This window comes from Cyanistes caeruleus, chromosome 11, assembly GCF_971803275.1.
Source record: "Cyanistes caeruleus chromosome 11, bCyaCae1.hap1.1, whole genome shotgun sequence".
Taxonomy (NCBI): Eukaryota; Metazoa; Chordata; class Aves; order Passeriformes; family Paridae; genus Cyanistes; species Cyanistes caeruleus.
The window spans coordinates 13733785-13753858 of record NC_141711.1 but is presented as its reverse complement, the minus strand read 5'-3'; the positions used below and the strand labels follow the sequence as shown (position 1 = coordinate 13753858).

The 20074-nt window shown below is 37.8% G+C and overlaps 1 protein-coding gene across 22 annotated transcripts in view; it reads left to right on the top strand.

Annotated features, from left to right (window-relative positions):
• Positions 1–16423, top strand: part of CACNA1D (calcium voltage-gated channel subunit alpha1 D) — a 168727-nt gene extending 152304 nt beyond the window's left edge. For 19 of the 22 annotated variants that reach the window (XM_086846684.1, XM_086846699.1, XM_086846702.1 and 16 more), the window contains 8 exons: positions 4903–5019; positions 6539–6903; positions 7197–7223; positions 8102–8251; positions 9221–9384; positions 12126–12247; positions 12864–13184; positions 14186–16423. In XM_086846684.1, the coding sequence (XP_086702810.1) occupies positions 4903–5019; positions 6539–6903; positions 7197–7223; positions 8102–8251; positions 9221–9384; positions 12126–12247; positions 12864–13184; positions 14186–14479 (1560 nt within the window). In that variant the 3' untranslated portion in view covers positions 14480–16423. The remainder of the gene's footprint in view (positions 1–4902; positions 5020–6538; positions 6904–7196; positions 7224–8101; positions 8252–9220; positions 9385–12125; positions 12248–12863; positions 13185–14185) is intronic. The other 3 variants (XM_086846707.1, XM_086846706.1, XM_086846694.1) reach the window with 2 other exon arrangements.
• Positions 16424–20074: the final 3651 nt, after the last annotated feature.

Here is a 20074-nt window from a genome sequence, read left to right as displayed (position 1 = left end):
TGAGCCAAACAGTGGTCACATTGCTAGTAAAATAGGTGTTAAGTGAAGCATGAACAATTTTAATTACTTTCATCTAGCACAGAGAGGGAATGAACTAATTCTACACTATTTTCCCTATGGAAAACTCTTACTGTAAAAACTACGCAACACATCTATATTTCATATCTATTTATGTGTAGCCCTCTTTGTTAATACACAAAAATAAAAGTTAAAGGATATTTTCTTTCACATCCCAAGTACATAAAAGCACTGATTTATTGACCTGAGCCTGATTTTGGAGAAGTGTTTCAGATTAAATTAATGATGCTTTTTTCTCTCTGCAAACGAAAATAAAAATAAAAAAATAAAAATCTATTATTAACCCTGCAGTAAACGGTAATAGAAAAAAGGAAGAAGCCAAACCCTCTGGTAGGCGTCAGCTGAGGGTTGGTTTGTTGCTCAAGTTCCATTTAATTGTGCTCTCATGTTCATGTGGTGCTCTCAGAAGGGCTCAGCTCTGGCAGCCTGGGCTGGCTCAGGGCTCTGTGCGCTTGCGGCGCGCTCAGCGCTGGGAGCCGGGCTCTGCCAGGATGGAGAACTCTGGGCAATCAAGGCTTGACTACTATGTCTCTTATGTCCACTGCTATAGTGTAGGTTATTCAGCTATTTTTCTGCATGCTTGTTTCCTTTTTAAAGTGGTTCTGTCATTGTATTCTGTTCATACTAAGCTCAGTTTATTTTTATGTTGAAGTGTCAGTGTAGCTGTGAGGTGTTTTACTCTTGTAGTTTTCTTTGCTCTAAAATAAGCAGATAGTAAAAACATGTTCTTTGCCTATATATTTAATGGTTTATAGGAACGTTTTTAGAGTCATAGGCTTCCAGGATTGTGAAGCTCTGAAAGCCTAAGCATTTGGAATTAATGTTTGTGGGTTTTTTTCCAATTCTAGTGAGTTTATATAGCAATATACATAAATATACAGCATTGTTGTAAAGTCTGTGAAGCAAAGTTTGCCAGTGTCTTCCAGTTCCTGGTATCATTTTAAGATGGCTCAGAAGAGGAACCACTGGGTATTTTAGCAATTGGAAATAGTGTAGGTGACACAGATATTATTTAAATAAGGGTATTGTGCTTGCACTTCTTGAACTAAGCTTAAACTGCATCTATATGTAGGTTGAACCATATCTTAAAATGGTTGTGGACTGAGTTGAGGTATATGGAAAATTATCTTTTTGTAGTTCCAGTATTTATGAGCATTTGAATTTTTTTCTGAAATTCATGACTGGAGTCCTGCATTATACACAGATTTCTTAATATAAGACATATATTTTAAATGGTGTTACTCTTTTTATGCATACTGTAGATGTGGGAAGTTGATTTAAAATCTTTTTGGCATTTGTTAAAAGCAGACTTTTCAAAATGTTTACATGTTTAACTTCCAAATGTTTTGATGTTTTAGTGTGAGGTGCTTTTCAAGCCCCTTAAGGCATAAATAACCTGTCTAGTGGTACATTTTTTTGTCATTTATCTTTTCTCACTGAGGATGAGGGACTCCTACATTTCTGTTATTTCTGCTTTTGAAAACACATCTGTATTGTCTCAATGGTCTGTGAGAGACAGAAGCATCAGTCATTGTCTCTTGAGATGTTATTTAGGACCCAGCACTGGTGTATCTGTGCTTTGTGCCATCCAGAAAACATTGCAGGTGCTGTTGTGCCTCCAGAGCACAGCTGCACAGAATTACCATGTGCATCTGAAGTCATTCTGGGCATTTATGAGAAAGCCTAATTAAAGACAATCTTGGGTTTTGCCTGTAATTATGTTGTTCAGCATTCTGTGTCACTGCTTTGCTAAGTAACCTTTGGACTGATACTTCTCGTCTTTCTCTCACCTACAAGACAAAAAAGATGAAGCAAGGAAGAAATCAAAAATTAAATTTTGGATAAACAGTGTGTCTGAACAAGAAGTAACTCCTTTTGCAAACTTCTAGTGAAATCTGTAGAACAGAGTTAGAGCCATGATCAAGGGCTGTGAGGAAGTAATTCCTCTATAACACTCAAATTTGACTTTTTAAATATTCATGATGCTTCAGCAATGTGGCACATCTTGAATCTTTATATGTAATAAAAGTGTTACGAAGTTCTACTTAGGGCAAAAGCCACCTCTTAAGAACTTTAGCAGTCTTAGTGAAAAAGAAAGAAGCACACCTCTGGCAAGGGTAGACAATTCACTGTCCAGGCTCTCTTTTTTAGACTGATCTAATGAAGAATTGTCCTAACAGTAAGAGCTCAGAATGAGCATTTGTATCATTGTGTGGTGCTCCCTGTCACAGAAATGTTTCTTAGATTACTTAGAACGCTGTTGGATTGCACCAGGTAAAATGAGACAGCGAGTGGGAGCAGTCATTTTGAGGAGGGAGTTCACAAAATTATTGTAGGTCGTTCATTAGAGCAAATAAACTGAGGAATATTTCAATTCTGGAGAGTGGTGTTACTTGAGAGATTCAGTGCTGGCTGTGAGTGAACAAAGCTGCTGGGTTTGATGGAACTAACATATACCTTTGTATATAGTGAGCCAGGTTCCTTTCTTCCCCTGCTGACTGTGTAAATGCAAGAGGTCTGTTCCTTGGAAATGAGTACTGCTGGAGAGAGATGAGATGATAAAGGCTGTCTGCTTTCTCTTGAGTAAAGGAGGGGTAATTCACCAAGAAGTAAGCCAGAAGGCAGTTAGAAATGTAATCAAAATTAAATTACTATTCAGTGTGTTGCTGTCAAACACGTGGCTTTTCTCAGCTTCCAGGCATATACTTGTGGGGCTTTGCCACAATTTGGCAGACAGGAGTATGAGCTAGTAGATTTTGTCAGAGTTAAATTTTGTCTGATGCTGCTCTCTGACAGTGCTGTGTTCACAGAAGGACTCAGCTCGAAGGCAGCCCAGGCTGGCTGAAAACTCAGAGCTTTTGGGCAGTTTTAGAGCAGCACACTCAGCCAGAGCTGAGAGATGGGCTCCTCTGGACAATCAAAACTTTGCTGTGTCTCTTATGTTCAGTGCTGTAGTGTAGGTCTATTCAGGTATTTTTTTGGATGCTAATTTCCTTCTTTTAGCAATTTTAAATTTGTATTCTGTTCAAACTATGCTCAGTTTATTTTTATGTTAAAGTAACAGTTGAAGTTGTTTTTTTTTCTTTTTGGTTCTCTTTGCTCTAAAGTCAGCAGGTAGTGAGTGTGAAGTCAAAGTGGCTCTTGTAGCTAATGGTCAAATAAAATATAATAGCAATCCTCTAGTAAATAAATACTGTCTTTGTCTCTGCTAAGTAAATAGACACCTCTGGTCTTCCACTTGAATAGCTGTACCTTAAAGTGTTAATTTTTCTCCCCTTTAGCACCTTGCAAAAGGATGACATTAGCAACCTTGCTGAGGTTTTGACTGTGCAATTAGCATAAGAAGTGGGGAAAAGCACAATGTATTCATGAAACGAGTACTGTATATTAACTCACTAGTAAATGATTTTTAGAGTCTTGTTCAATTATAGCATAACTCTGAAAGTTCATCCCTGAGGAAGAAAATGGAATTGCCAAATAGATGTAGATATTAAAATTAGTCAAGCACCTTTTTCAGGAAGGGAAATACTGGAGTGAGTGAAACCTGAAGTGGAGCCTGTAGTAAATCTACACCATTAAGGTTCAAAGCTTTTTGGTTCATCCCTTTCCAGGTTCTGATTGCCCACACTGCATAAATGCCATTTCTCCCCAGCAAAGAAGCTGTTTCTGTTTTGAGCAGAAGTTTTGAGTGTGCTCCTGGGAATGTGTGAGGAAACAGCATCAGTGAGACCAAGCCATGTTTGGGGTCCTCCAGGGTCTCTCAGCTCCTTCTGCAGCCCTGAAACACACAAAATTCTTTACACATCTTCATGCTCCCCCCAGGGCAAGTAACATGCAATGTCAGTGCTGTGCTGGGACAGCCCTCACATCTCCTTCAAAAATGCTAAAAAAGAATAAATCAGATTTTTAGATCATAATAAAAAATAGAGCCAAGTGCTGTGCAGGATTTTTAGTAGTGTAAGTGTAGTGGTAAGTGAAGGGTTAAACACACACACATCTTGGATTTCTTCTGAACCTGATGAGATAAAAGAAGTTGCTGGAAAGAAAGAGATTGTGTTTCTTGCTTTGGACCATAACAGCCAGAATTAAATCAGGAAAAATGTCTCCTTGTTGAAGGAAGGCCTGTACAAAACACTGAGTTCTTGGCTGAGTGGTGTATGATGTCTCTTTCCTCCTGATGTGCAGGTCTGTCCAGGACTGTTTCACCATTATCCCTTTTCCTAAATGTTGCCTGTGGTACCAAACTTGAGAGGAATATGAAGAGATGTACACCGAGCCTCTGCTGCTCCAACTCAAAGGGTTTCTGTCCTAAACTGAAGCTTTACGCCAAATATCTGCAAATCATAGTGCAGTGCAGATGAGCTGGAATTATTTCACTGCTTTCTTTTCCATCTGAGCTCTGCTAAAATTGCTGTTGCTATAGCAAAGATCTCCTTGCGTTTCTTTGTTGACACAGGCTGCAAACATGTTTTGGACATTAAATATACATCTCATTGAAATGCATTTTATTATAGCTCTTGCTGATTACTTACACCTTTTAATAAGATTAATTTTTCTTCTATTGGGGTCCATAAACATCAGTGGTGTTTTAGTCAGTGTCTACACTGTGAGATGATAAAGACACGATCACCTCAACAGGGTGGTACTGGAATATATAAAACTTTTTATTAGTAACAGTAAAGGAACTTACAGCAAGATGCATCCTCTGTGGATGTCAGGATACAAAAACTGTTAATTGTCCTTTAAAATAAACTTAACACCTGTAATTAAAGAGCAAAAAAGAATTTGCTTTCCTAATGTATTATGGTATTGTCATTGATTTAGGCAGGACTAAGGACACTTCATGATATTGGCCCAGAAATACGCCGAGCTATATCCTGTGACTTGCAAGATGATGAACCAGAGGAAAACAATCCAGAGGAGGAGGAAGATGTTTATAAAGTAATGTCAGAACACAACCATGTGAATTGTTTTTTGTATAATATGAGAGTAAAGAGTGACCTTATCCTTGAATATGAAATAATATTATATTAGTAATACTTTTAAACCCCTCAAAACAGAACATATAAATATTTTATAAATAAGTATATTTTATGTATAAATCTATAGAAATGGTAGTAACAGGACACTTGCATTTCTTCATAAATTTAGAAAGCAGTTCCTGCAGGGTGGTTCTCCTGCTCCTAATTCTTTCTCATTAATTCTGAATTTTTCTTGAGCAAATCCTATCAAAAGGCATGAACCTTGCCATCTCAAACTTTGATACTAGCAAGGCTGAAACTGGTATTAACCTCTGCAGTGGTAGATAGGAAGAAGAAAATGAAAACATGCTAGCAAAGTACAGCAGACAGGGAGTTGTGTATTTTAAAATGGATGCATGGGTTTACACAGAGGTCGACTAAATATAAATGCCATTTCCAGTCCCATGAGGGATCTCAGTAAGAATCAATCAGAAAAAAGATTTGGTTTCCTCATTATCCTATTTAGTCCTAAATGGTGAACGTGTAAATTTGGTGTTATAATCAGAGGCAGTCTGCAAACCATTTGTCAGCCAGCAAGAAAACTATTTTTTCCCAAGCATTTCATAAGAAGCAGATGTAAAATCATGTTTCTGCAGGAATTACAGCAGAAGCCCCGTAGCTTGCTAGCGTCCTTTGCAAAAAGGAGGACGTGGCACTGGAGACAGTGGCTCAGCTGCCATCAATAGATGCATTTCTCTGCCAACCATCATTACCTCCTGTCTTCTCTAGATTGAGCTGCAACTCAGACTGCTGTCATCCAGGACCCACACCTGGCTAGACAGGGAGGCTCCCTAACCTGGGTCAGGTGTCCAAGAGAGCTGCATGTCATAGTCATAACTTAGCACCTCATCCTCCCTTTCACCATCCATTACACCCCCAGGGCTGATGAACAGAAACTACTCTTTCTTGTACCTCTGCAAGAAGAAAGAATGGGAGCACTGAAGCTGAATGTTCCCTACCGGGGATTTGCTTGCAAGCTGTTGCATGGCACTCCATCCTGTCTGAGTGACGCCTGCTGCAAACCGGGGCTCCGGGAGAGCAGGACACAGCTCCACCAAAGCCTTCCCAAAAATTCAGCAAACACGTCTCTTTCTGAGGAAGCTGGTGCATGTTCATGTATGGGAATCTAGGTTTCTCCTGCGTAATAAAATGTGGAGAAAGCTGGATGTGTCACTTTTAGTTGTGTGGAAAAGAATAACGATCACGGCATACTGTTTATTTATTGACTCTGAAATACAATATTGTCATCACCACAATCACATCTCTGTCACTTCAGGAGATCCCATCTGAAGCATCATAAAATTAGAAAGAAAAATCACAGGTTACTTGAATTGCTACTTTTCTATGCATGTAGGAGAGAAAAGTCAGTTGTCACTGTCAAGAGCATGTTCTGTTAAGATACCTGATATAATTTTTTTCTTTCTTTTCCCCTAAAACAGAGGAATGGTGCCCTCTTTGGCAACCACATAAACCACATTAGCAGTGACAGACGAGATTCATTTCAGCAGATCAACACCACACACCGTCCCTTACACGTCCAGCGGCCTTCAATTCCCTCTGCAAGCGATACTGAGAAAAACATGTATCATCAGGCAGGAAACTCTGTGTACCACAATCACCACAACCACAACTCGGTAGGAAAGCACGTTCCAAACTCAACAAATGCCAATCTCAATAATGCCAACGTGTCCAAAGTCCATGGAAGACACGCAAGTTTTGGAAATCGTGAGCATAGATCTGAAAACAGTTACCGCTCACACTCCAGGACTGACCACGAGAGGCGCAGAAGGCCAAGCAGTAGGAGGTAAACTTAAATACATCCTTGTTTTAAAATAATTTATAAATACACTATAGGAAACGTAAGCTAAGTGAAATTAATTTGAATCTTCGTTTCTGTTGCCTACTGATGTATGAGCTGTATTTAAAATCTAGCTCTGATGAATGGGAGATGCATTAAGATTCACTGGGGTTTGAAAGTAGCAGCTTTCTTTAAAGTGAATTCATTAGTTACAGCACAGACATTGTAATCACTGAAGAATTTCTCTAAATGACTTGTTCTTAAACTATTTTTCTCATTTTCATGGCCTACCTGGATAGAACACGCTACTATGAAACATATATTAGGTGAGTTGATATTTTTATGACATAATTGGACAGGGAGTTTTTCTTCTTCCTTTTTTTTTTTTTTTCTCCTTTCCTGTTTCATTTCTAAATTAACTGTATAACAGTGCATATGCTCAGTAACTTAAGTGACAATTTTTAAGTCAATTTTTTTACTGCCCATTTTAAAAGGACAAACTTCTGGTGAAGTTCAAAATTATTCAAGTCCTTTTGAAAGTCCAGGCAGGTTTCTGCAGTTTTCAACAGGCTAAAGATCACACCTGATTGTAGCCCTTGTTAAAAATTGACTTACCAAGACTGGAAAAAAACACTGGTGATAGCTTTGATAAGTGTTAATGTGTACATTTCCTTTCATAGGAGACCCAAAATCTTTCCTAATCTTCTGTCTAAATATTTTCTAAGACACTTTTTAAAATATAGGATGGATTGACTGAATTGAAGTGCATTGGTAAATGGGTGTTCAGTGGTGGTTTGAGTGTCTAGATTTGCATATCCATTTCAGATTTGTTTTTGAACACCTCAGTGAGAATTCTTAATAGCTGAGCCATTTGGCAAACCCCAGGCATTGGAGAGAGGCAGTGTTTTTCCAAATGACAGTGTGTATCATATAAAAATATCTTGAATGTATTTGATTTCACTGAGCATCCTTTTATTGTTTTTCTGTTGTACCACAAGGAAATAAAGAAGAAGCAGATACATCATTCATGTTCTGAACTGCACTGCTCTGCACTGCTGTAACACCACATTCTGAACTAGAGAGCTGTTAATGCTTGTCTTTTTCTCTTCCTCTTTGAAGCACATTAAAGGAGCTCTGTATACAATAAACAACATATAAATGATAAAAATAGAAAAAAACCCCACTATTTGGTTGCTGCTTACAGATCTGACACTGGTGATGGGCGCCGACCTACGATTCGCAGGGAAGAACATGAAGTCCAAGACTATTGCAATGATGATCATTATTTGGGAGAGCAGGAGTATTACAGTGGAGAAGAATATTATGAAGATGACAGTATGTTGTCAGGAAACAGGTGAGGATATTTGTTCTATAAAATGTTGTTGTTAAATAAAAATATTTGTTAAATAAAATAGCATGCAAAAATATTCCAGTATTTTAGGTACACAGATGTAAAGGCTTCATTAAGTACATTCACACTGCAAATTCTCTAATTAAATTAATACTCCACAACTGCTGAAATGGGAAATGATGAGTAGGAACAGAGAGTATTCCAAAGATGATTCCTTTCTACTGAATACATTCAGTAGGATCTCAAAAATAATTTCCACTTCAGTCCATTTTTTTAAAATTTTCAAGTCTGGCCCAGAAGTAGAGGAATTTATTGCAATTTTATCTTAGATGCAGAAGTGCATATGCTCAAGTGCCAGACATTCTTAATTCTCCTCCTCCTTCTCCTCTACATTCACCAGCTGAATTCTGGTAAGATTGGCACCCTAATCTGCATTTGTGTTGGTTTGCATAAAAGCTGAGATTTGCATGAAAGCTAAATTTTACAGAAACCTCAGGTCACTAACTTTTTTGTATGACAGTTAGCATCAAGTAACACCCTTCCAAAATCTAATTTTAAACATGAGAATATCCAGAGTGTAAGAAGCTTAAATCCATTCTGAGCTTCTGCACCTTAACCAGGGTTCTCAAGAGAGCATGGCAGGACTAGAAGAGAGTATTTATTTTATTTTTTTAAGCAACTGAGGTCTTATATTTCTGCCTGTACTGGTAAGATTAAATTAATTGAAAATACAGTATGATTAAAAATTTAGCCTAAGTATTGACCATGTAACTTTACTAGTACAAAAGTATATGCCTTCTCTCAAAATCTTACAGAAATTGGATTTTAAATATGAGTTGCGCAATTACAGAATGCAGTGGTTAATTATCTTCCTGGAGAAAGAGTAGACCTGAAAATTAGAAGGAAACTAATTTTGGAACTGTTTACAAAAGTTCACTGACAGAATATTTTCTTTTTTGATTTTTAATGCAGGCACAGATATGATTACCACTGTAGATATCACTGCCATGACTCAGATTTTGAGAGACCAAAAGGTTACCATCACCCACATGGTTTTTTTGAGGAAGATGATTCACAGATGTGTTATGATACAAAAAGATCTCCTAGGAGACGGCTGCTACCTCCAACACCACCACGTAAGTACATTCAGGACAATTTGCTTGCAAATCTGAAATAATTCAAATGCATTCAGACAGATTCCAGTTTAAAAAGGCTTTTTTAAAAAAACTTGGATTTTAAGCATCTTATTTCAGATTGCCATTGGTACCTTATTCTGCTATCTGAGGAACAATGCTTAAAATTCTGCTTCTTCTGAGGGAGAAGATGTTTCAATTTATAGAGATAGCACTGTCAACAGATGTTTTTTCCTGTTTCTTTAATTTTTATTTCTTCTCTTCCTTATATCTGTATCCCTTGGTTTTTCCTTATCTCAAGAACAATATTGCATTATCTGCATTTCTACATTTCTTCTTATCTACATTTCTTCTTATCTACATTTCTTCTTATTCTACATTTCTTCTTATCTTGTAATTCTGTCTTTATGTGTTCCAGGCCCTAGAGCAGAGATTAGCAGTGCTAATCCTCTGGTGAAACCAGGCACAGACTCAACATTCTTGGGTTTGGTCTTTGACCTCTGACCCTTCACTGAGAGGAAGTCCTTGGGGTGGCACTACAAGTGCAAAAGCAACCTCTTTTTAAGGCTTTTTCTTGTCTCAGAGATTCTCAAGTGTATTGAGATACTTTTATATCTGGGGTACAGTCTCAGACTGTTTAAAGCTACAGAAAGCAGTGGTAAAAGGCAGCAGCAGTATATATTTTCATACAATAAAGGTTGCATTCTCCAGCAATACTGCCAGTATTAGATCCACACTTTAGGCTCCCAACTCCTTATGACAAGACTGGCAATGGTCTCTGCTGTTTGGATTTCTGCCCTGAAGGGGCACAGGGGCAGAATGAGTCTAGCACCACGGAGAGCAAATAACAGCTGAGCAATAGTGAAGGGTACAGAAAGCTCCTGTCTTTCAGTAGCAGAAGGGAAATACATCAGATGAAGGAGAGACTGTGAAAGGAGACCCCTGAATATCTTTCTACAGACTTTTCTGATAGCAGAAGAACTTTAAGCCAAAGAAACAGATAGATGCTTTGCATATCCATTTCACAGATTGCAGGAGAAAAGCTTTCATACAGAAATTTTCTTGGGTCTGCCCATGAAAATGTTTTGAGTGGAGGGTTGAAGGTTTCCTCTAACTGCAGTCTTAGAGATAAAGTTTTAATGACAGTGTTTGGCAGTCATTTATTTAGCGGAAGTTACGCTTTTTATCTCATCTACAGGAGACTAGGCTAAGGTACTAGATAAGAGTATTTGTTATCCTAGGATAAGAGGACCTAGTTCTGATCAAAGTTGCATAAGGGTAATTTAGGAAATCTTTGACTTTCACCAATGTAATGGCATAAGAGCAATTGGTGTCAGACCTCCTGTCATAACCATTAATTTATAACTCCGGAAAAGAGGTGAGAGATTTTAGCAGCTCAATATCTGAGCAGATTTTAAAAGAATTTCAAATCTGTTATTTGTAACTAGTGTATGGCCTGGGAGGAAGCCTTGATCATCTCACATAAATAAAGAAAGAAAAAGAAAAAAAAAAGAACATGCAGCATTGCACTAAACAGTTCCTGCTAGCATCTGATTCAGTCCATGTGAACATAACACCCAGTGCTGTCAGTAAACTGAGCTCTCTGTTAAGCTTTCTGGATGTTTCTATACCAAACTCATCTCACCACAGGACTTGAGCAGCTTCCAGAAGTGAGGAATGATTGAGATTTTCTTTCAGCCTCTTCTCTGCAGAGAAGCATATGCAAAGAAGTGCCTTGTTTTGGATGAAGGGACTTTTTGGATTGCATTTTGGTATTGGTACATTTAGCATATTTAGGATCAGGAGCTAAGGCTTGCTTTCCTGTATTTGGATTTGCCATAGAGACAAGGGAGAGAGACACATTTTGCATTAGTTAGACAGTATCACCTTGTGGAGTTGCCTATTTTAGTTCAGTGGCTCTTTGATAGTATCCAGCATGAAGTGTCTGGTGACAACTGTGGGGTGCCATAATTCCATGGCACTTCACTTGGTACAGCCAGGTTCTCTCCAGTGTCCCCCTCCGGTGCTTGCAGCTGTGAGGGTTGGTCTGGATTTCAGCTGCAGCTCAGTGTCCAGGTTTTCTGTGCACTGAAGCTGGCACAGGGGAAAGGTACCCACATGCTTCCCATCATTCTGCAGGCTTTCAACAAGAACAGCTGAAACAGCTCCACATCAGCCAAAACATCTTGATTCAGTTCAGAGTTCTACTTTTTGTTTTCTATCATGAAAGTGCACGTAACAGCAGGGACAATGGAGGATTGCTGTCCTAAGCAACAGAGTAAACATCAGGAATTGATAACCTGAGTTGACTTGGATATAGTTTTACATACTGCACATTGCTTCCAAGGAACTGGAGACTTCAAATTTCCTTTGGGAAATCGGGTTTGTTAGAACCAAGCTTGAAGCCATGGGGAGGAAAGAAGAAAGTCACAGCAGTTTATGGCAAAACTCTGTAGCTGAGTGTCTGAGCCAGTCAGCTGTATCAGACAAGCTTGTTTTCTGAAGCAGCTGCTTCCAATTTTGTCATGTTAGGTTGCTTCTATGATTTCTACCTTGGACTGCTTTTGCTTATGTGATTAATCTGTCCTTTATCTTATAACCAGCCATATTCTATTAGCACAACTTGTTTCTTACTGGAGGAACTGTTTTTATTTGTATCATAGTTCACTGGCCCTGGAATTCTGGAAATAACAGACTTTGAGAAAAATGTTTAGTTTTTCTAATGAATTATTGTTTCCCTGTAGCACATAGACGATCCTCCTTTAACTTCGAATGCCTCCGCCGACAAAGTAGCCAAGACGACATTCCACTCTCTCCTAATTTTCACCATCGCACAGCCCTGCCACTTCACTTAATGCAACAGCAGGTAAACTCAAACTCTTCCTTAACTAAGAGTGAATGACATCTTTCCAGCCTCCACACTGCACTCCCGACTTTTACTGCTGTTTGAAGCAGTACCAGTGTAATGTTTGCTAGACACAAGGCTTCTCAAACATCGACCTTGTACAAAACACAGAATGAGTAGCCTGCCCCTTTGACTCTGAGTGTTCAGAGTCACCATGCCCTAAATTTTGACCAGGACAGTATAATACAGCAGCTGTCTATTATTATTTACCTATCTCAACTCCATTTGTTACAATTTGCAAGTACAAGATAGACACCTTCTGAGGCTCAGTGCCCAGCTTGGAAAATGCTGTCAGCTTCCTATCCTGCCCTGGACAGAAGGAATGTTTCTATACTTTGTTTTCTTTAATATATTGTATAAGCAAAAAGATTTAGTGATATGAGTAAAATGGAAAAAATACCATTTTGTTGTGTCAGTTTACCAATTTCAGTCCCATTCCTCTGTTACATGGCTACTACACATCAGAAAATGTTAACTTTGCTGCCTAAATAATTGGTTTGGGCTAACTGCTGAAGTGAGCAATGAGTATGACTGAGTATTTGAAATCATTAACTTTTAAAATTCTTTCCTTTACCAGGTGATGGCTGTGGCAGGTCTGGATTCCAGCAAAGCTCATAAACATTCACCGAGTCGTTCAACGCGTTCCTGGGCCACCCCACCTGCCACCCCTCCCAACCGGGACCGCTCCCCCTATTACACCCCTCTGATCCAGGTGGACAGGGCTGACTCCACAGAGCACATGAATGGCAGCCTGCCCTCCCTGCACAGGAGCTCCTGGTACACAGATGACCCCGACATTTCCTACAGGACATTCACACCAGCCAGCCTGACCGTCCCCAACGACTTCAGGCACAAGCACAGCGACAAGCAGAGGAGTGCAGACAGCCTGGTGGAAGCGGTGAGTGCCGCAGGAGCCTCTGGAGGAGCCAAGAGTCTCTCTGTGAAGTGTTGGGGTTAACTTTTAAAAGTGCATGATTATACATGTTTACTTTTATAGCCACAAATTGGTTTTAGGTAAAGAGGGGAATTTATTCATAGCTTCCATGTAGTAAAGGATTTCTACTGAATCCAGATCTTCATGTTAGCGAGAGATTTATCAGAGAACTAAAGATATTTCAGAATTTTGAAATCTTAGTTTTCTGGATGTGCATCAGTTCTGAAGTATCCTTCCACAATAGCAATAAGAAATTATGTATATGCCTGTTCTCTCTGTTGTTTCTATAGAAATAAATCCCCACTTTTACAGTAATCTGAATAAAAGATCAAAAAAAAAGATAAAAAAACCCCTCCATGAATCAGTGTACTAAGTGCAGAGAGGAGTATAACAACTGCAAGGATGGATTTGTAGGTGCAGTAAAGGATGCTAGGAATTCTCTTTTATATTTAAAAAGATTTGAAGATAAAGCGTGTGCAGCATTTCTGATCATAGTTAAGGTTGTAGCTTCCATCCATCACTTCCTTTCCATTGCTGTGAGCTAAACAACACATTTTGTTATGTTTTGCAAATGGGAGTTCAACATCTTTTTTCCATGTACTCTAAAGTACTGAGAACATATAAAATTCTGTATTTCAGACAGTTGTTCTAACTGCACCATCTGAGATGTATTAACTGTTGTCTTTAGTGTATCAGCCTGATGAGTGATGTTTAGCAAAGACTGCTGCCAAATCTCTAAGAGAAGTGTCAGATGTAGTGCAGCACCACTTACATTACCACACACCATGGTGGGCTTTGCAGACTTTTCATTGTTGATTTAATTGGTATTTACCTGTACACTTTGGCTGTGGGTTGCTCCAGTGATTCAGCGTGGGGTTTCTGGTGCTTTCCATCAGTGAGCAGTGTTGTGATCTGTCTGTTGTTCTGTAATTCCACTGAAACTGCCTCTCCCCTCCCTCTGCCAGGTACTTATATCTGAAGGCCTAGGAAGGTATGCAAAGGACCCTAAATTTGTTTCGGCTACGAAACACGAGATTGCTGATGCATGTGACATGACTATTGACGAGATGGAGAGTGCAGCAAGTAACCTTCTCAATGGAAATATCAGCAATGGGACCAACGGGGATATGTTCCCCATTTTAAGCAGACAAGATTACGAACTTCAAGATTTTGGTCCTGGTTACAGCGACGAAGAGCCGGAAACGGGACGATACGAGGAAGACTTAGCTGATGAAATGATATGCATTACAAGCTTATAGTATTTAGCAAGGAAAATGTTCTAATAACAGAAAAAGTGCCTCGTAGTTTCAAGATGCTAGGCACTAGCTGGAGTGAATAACCAATCCAAGTTTTGTATGAGTGATGTCACACCTCAAGGAAGCCATAACTAATAAATTTATTATCTCCAGGTTGCCGAAATGTGAACAGAGCTGCGGTAGGTCAAGTCTCCTCCCACAGAGTCTTCAGTTCCTCTGTAGGAATAAGGCTATTTTGAAACCAAGCAGATTGTGACAATCAGTTTTTTGAGGGCTAGAGCAGGATTCTGAGGTGTAATATCTTGCCTGTCTTTCAACCTTGTGCTGCTGTCCTTCCTAGTAGAGCGGGATTTTGTCAGTGACAATGTCTGTAGAGGTCTGGCACAGGATTGTGTGGGAAACAGCAACATGAGATGAGTGATGACAACCAATAATGTCATTACCTCAGTGCTCAAAGCATATCAGCTACCCATTGCATATCCATTCTAACATTGTTTTCAAACTTGCCTCCTGATTTCTTTTCTTAATGCTCTTCTAAAATACAATTTGTCACGCTCTACCTGTTAGAGATCGTTGGAAAAAGAAGTTATATAAAGAATAATCCGTCATATGTAACATCAGTTTACATAGGAAAATATCATTCAGATGGTCTGTTTTATGACTATCATGTTAAGGGCAAAATATACTGGAATAATTGCATTCTTACTAATGCACTTGCAACCAGGTTATAGTAGAATTAGATAAGATAGTTTGCTAAAAATTATATAGTAGAAAATATTGTAAATTAATTGTAATATACAATGATTTGTATTTGTAAAGAGATGTTCTATATTTTGTAATTATTGTACCGTAATTGAACTGCAGCAATATTTATGGACCCTAATTATTGTAACTCTCCACAGAATTCTAGATAGAAGTATTTTTACTTGGAATATATAGATCTATAGCATAAATATTTAAATAGAGCCACCTCTCAGTGTAAATCTCTTTTTGGGATAAAGTGTCAAGTTTGAACTTGGCAACAGATCAGATTTTTTTAAAAATAATTGAATCAAAAGAATCTCTCTGCATAAGGGATGTACCGTTGACTACTCAGTCTTATACTTGGAAAGGTAAAAAATGTAAAGTAATTTCAACTTTTTTTTTTTCTTTTTTTTTTTTTTTTTTTTTTTTTTACTGAAAAGTGAGTTTTAATTTTATTTTTGTAATAACCCCATGCAAAAAATCCCAAAACCCAAAGACCTTGTCAAGTGCATGCCAGGGTATTCCTGGTCATGAGGCAATTAGTTTTGACAAAATGTAATACCTACATACCCTAAATTGACACAGGAAATATCTGAGGCAGAAAATACTTCACAGGTAAATGAAAATGCTTTACTTCAGTACTATTTACTCTGCTTGGAATGAGAAGAAATGTGATAGTATGATTCCACACAGAACCAAAAACCTTGATATAAAAAAGTATTTTATTGCCTCTACCCTTCTGTTGTTCTATGTGTACTGTTTCAAAGATTTATTTTTATGCAATCAAGAGAGGGCTTCGATATTGTTCACAATGCAGTAAAACCCTGAAATGTCTTTGAGGCTGAAATGACCTTGGAGGATAATTAAAACACCCTGAAAGCTACTGTCTATTTTGTTAGCACTGGATAACAATGACTTGTTCTAACAAGTTATCTTATCAGGTTTTACCTGTAGTTCCTATGCTAGATAGCAATCCAGTTCACATTTTTACAAATGTGATGTTTAAAACATGTCAATAAACATTTTGTACATAATGACAGTTTCCTATGAATAGCTTACAGACTTCCTCTGAAATCATTCTTATTTCAAATGCCAGGATAAGAACTTAAAGGTTTGTAAATTATTTCTTGACCTACATCATTTTGTATTAAAAACAAATGCAAAATGTTCTTCAAAATAAAACTGTGTAATAATTTTATTATACTTGGGAGTTCTTTTACTAATAATTTTTCACCAAGAAGTTGCAAAGGTTAATTTGCAATGTTATGAAAATGGGAGGGAGTGTGTGAAATAGGGTATCAGTCTGCAGTATCACACTGTGCAAGTCTTATTTGGATGGTTGCTGTTAACCACAAAGAAATAAAGCAATTAGAGTATTCGTGTGCCAAAGGGATTACTACTTCCCTAAAGACAAACCTATGGAAACGATTAGGAAAATTTGACTAAAATATCTGTAGCATCTAAATAAATTTTCCATGCTGTCTTGGGAAGCTCTTGGGTAGGTTACCCAGCAATATTCACTTTGTTGCACATTCCCAGCTTACAGAAACAAAATCTGGGAGGCCAAAATGGAGCTATTCCTATGAAATAACAATGAGTAGATTTCAAAGTCCTACCTACTGTGGTAAATCCACTTCTGATAACTACCTTCAGGGCAACTGAAGTTAAAATTTAAAAAAAAAAAAAAGAGGAAAGCAATCTCAGACTTGTATTTTGTCCTGCATGGATGTTTGATAGCAGGTCAGGTTTAGCAGATTGAGCAGGGTGACAGGATTTATAATTACTGATTTCTCCAAGGAGACAGAAAACAATATGCTGACCTCACTGTATTTTCATGCTCTTTGTCCTCAGCCTTTAGCAGTGAGATGAGAGAGTCTTTAAGGCGGATAAGAAATTTTATGAGAGAAGTGTGTGCAAAAATAAACAATTAAGGAAATTTAGTTGCAGACCATGATCTACACAGTTATTGGCTTAGGGGAGAACATTTGTATAGATTCAAAGAATACTTGTTCAGTTTTACTACAGAGATATGTGGTAACAAGTAATCAATATAAACATAATTACATGGTAATTGGCACCCTTAGAATACTACCAATCACAGTCATTAGTACAAAACAACCTAGAAGTTCTCTCAAGAATTAAATTATCATTTATGAGACTCCACATTTGTTTATACATATATTTAAGGAGAGAAAATACTAGTGAAGAATTAAACACTGGTAAGGATTCTACAGTAAATTCACTGAAAAAATGAATTTATAAAATATATTCTTATTTGAACAGTTTCTTCTGTTAGATCTTGGCTGAGAGAAAAATTGATACTAAAAATTATGATAGTGTAATAATATATACTTGTGTTCTCCCTCTTAATTTTAACTATAATATAAAAAGTAATTACATTGTTATTTAATGATATATATATTATTTATTTATGCTTTTTTATTCCTCAAAATCTGTTTCTATATTTATTTTATAGAAAATGTGTATTCCAAGCCCGCCTTTCCAGTGTTCATATAGCTGCCTAATTTGGTTACAGACCAATTGGGTCTTAGACTAATTGAAAGCAGGCACTTGGAAAGGATTTTAAGGTTGTGGTGTACAAAATCTTACAGAAATTAAATACAATGCAATTTTACAAGTACTGATATATTCTGCTACTTTCAAAAGCACTTCTCATACTGAAACAACTGCAGCTGAAATGTGTGTACAGAAGAAATGTTTTTGGTCACTTTTCTTTCTTAATGTCATTGTCCCCAGCCAGAGACCTTCAACTGCCTGAGCATCTGCAGCAAGCCATTTCCATGGAGATGCTGGTGTTCTCTCTTGCAGTACCATTGCTGGTCCAAGCCATGCTGGCAGGTCTAATAATTCTTGAATCAAACAGCTTTTACTGTTAACTGGTTTTGAACACATAATATATTATCTGTATGTTTATAGAATTTATATATGAGTAGAATTGGGAATAATTACACTATTGTGCTAAGCAGGTAAAACTGTGGAATTACAGCCTGTGTTCTGCAGTCCAATATGGGGTAAAAGGTGGTTAATTTTATTAACTCATATCTCAGCTATGAGACTGCCAGTGTTCCTCAGGATGTGTTAGAATAACCTAGACCTGTTCTAAGGACCCTTTAGCAGACTTGACTTTGCTGCTGGAAGTCAGAGAAATTTTTAGCAGGAATTCAGTATCAGCAACCAGATACAACACAGGAGAAACTAATGGTAAATTGATGCTACTTAGATTTCCCCAGGGCAACAAACCCTTCAGAACTTCATCAAAGGGATCTCATGAAGGAGCCTCAATGTTCTGCAGCAGCAAGGCTGGAATTAATAAAGCAACTGCAGTTCACAGCAGTGAAATTGTTTAAGTGTTTAGAAGGGGAGGAATCTGCAAGATGTCCGTGCTTAGAACTGCAAGAAAAGATGATGATGTTTCAGAGGAAATGCCTGCTAATCTGATTTCTCAGTGCAGCAATGTCTCCTGAATATAAGACAGACACATGGATACCTAACCTTGCTATTTACTCCTCTTTTTAGAGCTTGGCGTAAGAGCAGAGGAAAGGCCTGTGCATGTTCAGTGGTAAGTTACATAAGGCAGTGGCTAGTTAATCATCTGCAGTTGCATAGTAACAATTCCCACCTTGCATGCCTTGAGTGGAAACCCTCGCTGTAATTCTGCAAATGCAGGAACTTCAGTGTCTCATCTTGCCAAATCGCCTCCCTTCTCACCCGTGTATATAACTTAAAATATCCCAGTTGTATTCCAAATGACACTAGAACTTACTGAATGTCTTTAAAGAAAAATATTACAAGCCTAAGTGGTGAGAAAGAATAATTTGCCATTAGGAAGTACAGAACAGTTGCACCAGATGGATTGTCTCCTTAACTCTGCTAATTGATCACCTATGATGTGAAATATTCTTGTTTCTCCCCTCATTTCAAAAGAAGGCGTCACATACACAGAAAGGGTTTACCTGTCTCTTTTGGAGAAGAGTTCAGTGCTGTCATCTTCCATCTTCAGTGGTTTTGTTTGTCTTTATGCAGATGCTGTAAGGAATTAAGTCCTTTCCTTCAGCAGAGCTTCCAGTCAGTGCCTCACAGAGAGCAGGTACAAGTATCTGTCTTAAACATCTGCAGTTGTCCCTCCAGCCAACATCTGAGTCAGCAAGGTTTTCTACAGTCTGTTAAAACGGTGTAAAATTCCATTCTTTCTTTCTGAAAAAATGCTTATTCTCTTTGCCACAACTCCTGAGCAATCTTAGGCTACAGAAGCTTTTACTTTACGATTTGACATCTGTTTAGTCAGAAGTTACTTTGGAATACTTAATAAATACAAAATAATCAATGGAATTACCTTCTTTCAGTGAGTTCAGTTTCTTTAGTTTCTTTTTTTAAATCAGTACCTGACAGTTAGTTTGATACCCAAAACAGCCATGAAAGTTCAAGTATCTTAATTACACATCTGAAAATTAAAAAAAGCAAAGCTTCAAGTCCTAGCTAGAATATAGCAGTGGTTCACTGAATAAGATATTTACCTTCTAATTTAAAAAGACCTCTTCCCACATCATCAATATCTGACCTTATACAGTTATTTTGAGTAACATTTCATTTTAAATATAGTCTGCTTGTAATTTTTCTAAATAAAACTTGAGTGATATCAAGGCACCATTCAAAATATTTACTGATAAATATATTTTGTAAACAATCATCTGAGCCAAGACCAGTCACTTTAAAGATGTTATAGGAAGGGCAGATGTCTTACTGCTAGAGTGGTACAACTACATCAGCTTAAATTGTGAGCAGAATTCTACTAAGCTCCTTGTGGGAAAAAAAAAAAAAAAAGCAAACCAGAAA